At 46.8% G+C, this 6,175-nt stretch overlaps 1 protein-coding gene across 1 annotated transcript in view; it reads left to right on the forward strand.

Moving 5' to 3' along the window:
* The first annotated feature begins 5,022 nt into the window (after nucleotides 1-5,022).
* The window catches only part of Bmp6 (bone morphogenetic protein 6), a 171,394-nt gene continuing 170,241 nt past the window's right edge, over nucleotides 5,023-6,175 (forward strand). Inside the window, exon 1 of the mRNA XM_013016628.1 lies at nucleotides 5,023-5,057. Within this exon, the coding sequence (XP_012872082.1) occupies nucleotides 5,023-5,057 (35 nt within the window). The remainder of the gene's footprint in view (nucleotides 5,058-6,175) is intronic.

The following is a 6,175-nucleotide window of genomic DNA, read 5'->3' on the forward strand; positions in this document are numbered from 1 at the left end:
GTACTTCCTGCCACATAGCAAACATTCATATTTTTTTTTATCAAATGTGATAAATACACAAATGAATGCAGGCATGAATGAATGAAGAAAGCTCATGACTTTCCTTCTAACCTGATTTTACTAAATGTGATTTGTACTAGCAAGACATACCATGACTATGCCTCTTCTACATAGGAAGTTGGTTGATAGGACATGCTTCGGTTTAATTTGTCGTGGACACTGAGATTACCTGGGAAATAAGATACAGAGTGGGACATAAAATGGAGTGACACCCAGAGGCCAATACAGACTAGGAAACTTCATGTTATACCCAGCCCAGATGAGAGTCCAGCGCTTTCTTAGAAGAAAACTCCTTAGGGGCTGGGAAGGTGGCTCAATGGTAGAGCACTTGCCTTGCATGCATGAAGCCCTGGGTTCGATTCCTCAGCACCACATATGTAAAAAGAAAAAAGCCGGAAGTGGCGCTGTAGCTCAAGTGGTAGAGGCTAGCCTTGAGCTGAAGAGCTGAAGGACAGCGCCCAGGGCCCAGAGTTCAGGCCCCACGACTGGACCCCCCCCCCCCGCCAAAAAAGAAGAAAACTCCTTAGAGATAGTACAACCAGCCCTGGAAATGTGATAAGTAATTATGTTGCTTATTAAAGAAAAAAAAAGACAACAGTTTGTGAATGTTAATGATCAATTGAAAAATTAAAAACCTATCAAATCAAACCTTCCAAATACTTCATTGCTTAATATTATATAGACAGCCTAAATCCTAGGGCCATGAGCCCCACGTTTATATGCAACGTTTGAAATATACAAGTAACAGATTTTCTCTTGGGTACCAGTGTGGGGAGAAAAAAAAATCTCTGGAAATAGATTTATGTATTAGTTTTTCACTCTGCCACCAGATGTCCTTCATGAGTAGGAAAATATGATGGCTCAAACGATATTTTGAAGTGACTGTGTGGTATATCTGAAAACATAGCGAAGGGAGGAAGAATGAGTGTTTGGGGACCACACACTGGTGGATGCAGCGTGTATTTTGGAGCTGAGCACCAGTGGCTTATGCCTGTTATTCTAGCTACTCAGGAGACTTGAGATTTGAGGATCACAGTTCAAAGCTTGAGCAGGAAAGTCCATGAGACAATTATTTCCAGCTAACCATCAAAAAGCTAGAAGTGAAGCTGTGGCTTATATGGTACAGTGTTAGCCATCGGCAAAAAACAAAACAAAACAAAACTCAGGTCAAGTCCCAAGACTGACAAAAACAAAAACAAAAAAAACACATGTATTAGGAGGCTGCTGTCTAGGTCTCTCTTTCAGAAGTCATATTTAACTCTCAAATTTTCTTTTTTTCACATCCAGCAAACATTAACCTAACATAGTTTCTTTTTTTTGTATAACTCCAAATTTATATTTTAAACTGAGCAAATTATTATGTATTAGAAAGTAGTATTGAAAAGGCTCCAGCTTCTACTACTTGTAATGATGAAAATTTAGAAATTCCCAAGGATTCTAGAAGGAAAGAACTCAGACTTTTAAACACTGTATCCACATAGTTTTGGATACTTGGATGCTAAATTAATTCTAAAAGCTGTGATATAGAGATTTAAAAAGGCAGCTAAATGGGACTAACATATGATTTAATGTAAAATCCAAGACTATTTGTAGTTTATGACTAATAAGATAATTCACAGCAAAGTTGGGGTGTTGAATATTTAACACAGCAAATGAATAAGCAGCATCTTTTGAAATAAAAATTTGTTGGCCAAGTATGTAATAAGTGTATAACCCAAACCTTCGTAACATATAAGGAATACAGACATATTTTTTGTGCTGGTTCTGGGACTTGAACTCAAGGCCTGGGTGCTGTTACTTAGCTTTTTAACTCAAGGCTGGCACTCTACCACTTGAGCCATAGCTCTATTCCTGGCTTTTTGGTGGTTAATTGCTTTGGACCATGATCCTCAGGTCTCAACCTCCTGAATAGCTACAATGACCGGCATGAGCTATTGGTATCCTGCAGACAACCACGTTTGAAGGAATTCCCTGTGTGTGTCACACTGTGGCAGTGTTGCAAACATGTGAGTACAGGCTTCCCACCCTGTCCTCAGTGTCAGTAGACCAGGGCCTCATGGTGAGGGTGCCTCATTTCTTCATGAAGTGGGGCAGGGGTGGGACAGGCAACCTAATTCCAGAAACTGAGGCCATCTGCAGGAAACGTCAGCCAAGCAACCAGATGTTTGCTATGGGTTGGCTCCCACATCTGGCTTCTTGAGCAAATTCCTCCCCTGTTCCCCCACCTCCAGATGTTTTAGAGACTCCTACAGAGAATTTAATGAAGCTTCTCCTGGGCTTACAGAGGAAGGGGTGGGAATATCTTGGTGTCCTGCAGGGGGCGAAATTACCTCTGATTTTTCTCAAGGCATTCATACACATTGCAGAGGGATTGCAAAGCCAGATCTGCTCCTCTCCCTTCAAATCACCTCTACTCCCTTGAATCACATGTGGACTTTATTAGCCCCCTGTTCTGAAATGCTGGGGAAGCAACTGGGGTCAGAGAAATGGGGAGCAGGTGAAGTATTGGTTAAGGGTTCTTTATTCTCTTAGAATTCCAGTTGATGCTGAGAAGCAAGCAGTGATCCTGATTTTGAGGTTAGTGAAAAGTTAGAACAAGAATTTCTCCTGGCAGGCAAAACAGTCACAAGGGAAGAAGAGTAGACAGTAGATACAGAACAGATCTGCTGGGGGGCTTTGAATGGGAAGGTCCTTATAATCACTGCCATCCACTTCACATCTTTATTTTCAGGTTTCCACTGGCCCTTGAGGAAAGTCTGTGCTCTTGTGCTCATCATCTGGAGGTACCCTCAGCATCCCTTATTCTCAAACTATTCAACAGTGACAGAGTCCCCCTTGGTGGGGGTAGATATGTGAGGAGCCGATGACAGACCTGGATCAGGGTTGCTACTTAAATGTTTCATTGATAATGCTTCACCAAATGTTATTTTTAGCTCTTGTCACACAGGTCCATGTCTCTCCAAGTATCTAAGTAAAGGGGAGATGAACCTGTGGCCAGTGGCTCACACCTGTAGTCCTAGCTCCTTTGGAGACTGAAGTTTGAGGATTGTAGTTCAAAGTCAGCCTGGGCAGGAAAGCCTGTGAGACTCTAGTCTCCATTTAATTACCCAAAAGAGCCAGAAGTGGAGCTGTAACTCCAAGTGGTAGAATACTACTCTCTACCAGTAGCCTCTAGCTTAAAGACAGTACCAATCCTGAGTTCAAGCCCCAAGACTAGCACAAAATATAAAAAGAAAGAAAGAGAAAAGAGGAGATAAGCTAGGTGTTGGTGGCTCATATGTATAATCCTAGCTACCCAGGAGACTGAGAACTGAAGATCACAGTTAAAAGTCAGCCCAAGTGGCGCTGTAGCTCAAGTGGTAGAGCGCTAGCCTTGAGCTGAAGAGCTGAGGAACAGTGCCCAGGCCCAGAGTTCAAGCCCCACAACCAACAACAACAACAAAAAAGTCAGCCCAGATACACATGTTCACACATACATACACATACACACACATACACACACACACACATTCAGAGAAAAGATAAGCTGACACTAGTGTGTATCTGTACAGGGTTCCCATGACATTTATCCCTATAGAGGTGTATACAACACACAAGTCACAACTTGCTTTTGTGTCTTAAATCACATGGTTTTACTAAGTATCCTCACAGTGGTTTAATGGTTTTCCAGTGTTCCCATGGCGTGGAGCTGCTTTTAGTCTACATGCCACTGGAAGTCTTATGAAGAGTGTGAAAAAGAGGCCCTTGGTAGGAAACCTCTAGTATTCGCTTAGACTTAAGATCTCTGAGTGGAATTCATGGCTGCTGTGGACACTGTGGTAATGATTTAATGCTTGTATCATGTCCTAGATTGAAGAAAGAAATGAAGCCACTTCTTGAATTGTAGGAATCCTGGCATCCTAGTACCACCTAGACTAGCCATGTATTCTCCTCTCAGGTGAAATAGATCCCAAAGATGGTTTAAGATTGGCCTTCAGTGTTGCTGAAGTGGTATGGCATGAAATCAGCTACTTTGGGACATTTGTAGAATTAGAGACTCCTAAATGACCACTATGCCTGAGCCATGATAGATCTAGAAAAGGATCCAATAGATGGCTGAAGATAATGGCCTTTACCTACTCAAAACAGGTTCTTTATAATAAGGAAAGAAGGCATAGAAATCCCATGATCTCCTACCTTGACAAATCTTACAGTTTTTATCTATTTATGTTATTCTCAAATGCCTTAGACCATGTGAACTATGGCTACCCAGTCAGCAAAATGTAGTTTTTATTTTCTAACCCATACCACCTTTCACCAGGTAAAAGAATCCAATGTTTCAAGGTGATATTGCTCCTACAGTCCATTAGTGACTGGATAGTGTACTGGTAAGTGAATTCCTCTATATACTGTCAGATGCTGGTGGTGGTTATATTGTCTATGGCTTACAACAGTCTGTGTTTGGGGGTCCTGCCTGTTATCCTCTCACCCCCACCCCATTTAAGATATACATCAAGCTCTCACCCGTAGTGTGATTGTCTTTATTTTGCGCTATGCAAATTAGACTGTATGTCCGTATGTAAAGTACAATGGTAACTGAGAATATGGAGAACCATTGAGGCAGTAATAACGAGGTAAGGATGGCTTTTCTATCATATTAGCAGATTGTACCCTCCTCCTTTTGGCTGCTAGCTTAAGAAGCCAAATGAAAGCCCCAAAGCAGAGACAAGTCAAAATATTCCACCCGAAATCCTCAGGACTCTGTCTGTCTCTGGCAAGTTTGCTAGGCAGTTTCCTCGGAGGGTGTGTCTCAACTTCTAGCAGCTGTCTTTGAAAGCCACGTGTCCGCAAACGCCTACATTACATCAATAAGAGACACTAAGGAGGGAAGAAGAAAACTGTCCTTCCCAGCCCCACCCCCTCAATCCATGCGGTATTAACTAAATGCGCTTACTTTTATTAACTCAACTTCAGCCTCCGATAATGATAGGACCAGAGAAAGGTTCGGACGGGGGGAGGTGAACAGAACACTTTAACTAGCAATGACCTCTCTGCCTTTGCTACCCGCAGCTCCTCCCGCGCCTGCAAAGAATTCCCGGCACTTGAAACCTACGCGTAGCAAGGCTAAGCCTCTCTGGAGGGGGAGGGTGGAAGAAGGGGGCGTGTCTATTTAAATAGCCTTCGATACTCGTCTTCCTATTGGCTGTCAGCCTGTCGGTTACCCAGAAGGGCGGGGAGTCCGGAGGCTGGAGTGCTGTACCTGAGCTAGGCGCACGGCAGAAAGCCCACGTTGGCTTGCCTGCTGCCCGCAGCGCTGCGCCGGCCGAGCAGCGGGAGACTGTGAAAACCAGGGCGGACGCCGAATCCTGTGATCTGTTCGCTCACAGGTTCCTTTCCTTCTCTGCAGTCTGCCAGCGGGGTTTGCTGGGCAGCCGAGAGAGATCGCCGAACGGAAAGCGAGCTCTTGGCCGCCTCCGCTTGGGGAGGCGCGCGGGGCGCAGAGACTAGGGGAGGGTGGCGGCGGGGGGGGGGGGGCGGAGTTTGCGGGCGAGAAGGAAGTTCAGCTCCGTGGAGAAGACTGGCATTTCAGGACGCCCTGAAGCCACCGGCTGGGCCCTCGGGGCGCAGTGAACTTCACCGCAGCCTCGCAAGCCGGGAGGAGGCGTGCGCGTGGACGATGCCGGGCATCGCTCCGGGTTCCTGAAAGTCAGCCCCGCTCCCCGACGCCCCACTCCTCGGCCAGCTGCTCCGGAGAGCTCGGGGGCAGCGCACGTGTGCGGACGGGGAGTGACCGCGCCGTGACCCGCCCAGGGGCCAGGGCGTCGGCCGCCGCGCGGTCCTGAATCGGACGCACCTGGCTGGGACCGTGCGCTTGTTTCAGAGACTTGCCCGGGAGCGCGGGGCTCCCCCCTCCCCTCCCCCAGCGATCGTCTCTTCGCCTCCCCTCCAGCCTGGGCTACTTTGGGGGCGCCCCCGGACGACCATGAGAGATAAGGACTGAGGGCCAGGAAGGGGAAGAGAGCCCGCTGAGAGGTGGCGGGGGCGGATCACACCCAGGGCCACCGCGGCCTCGCTCCGCAGCGCGACGCCCCGCGGTCCCCGCGGGGGTAGCCCGGCCGGGCTGGGATGCCGGGGC

The sequence above is a fragment of the Dipodomys ordii genome, unplaced genomic scaffold (assembly GCF_000151885.1).
Source record: "Dipodomys ordii isolate 6190 unplaced genomic scaffold, Dord_2.0 Scaffold32, whole genome shotgun sequence".
NCBI classification, from domain to species: domain Eukaryota; kingdom Metazoa; phylum Chordata; class Mammalia; order Rodentia; family Heteromyidae; genus Dipodomys; species Dipodomys ordii.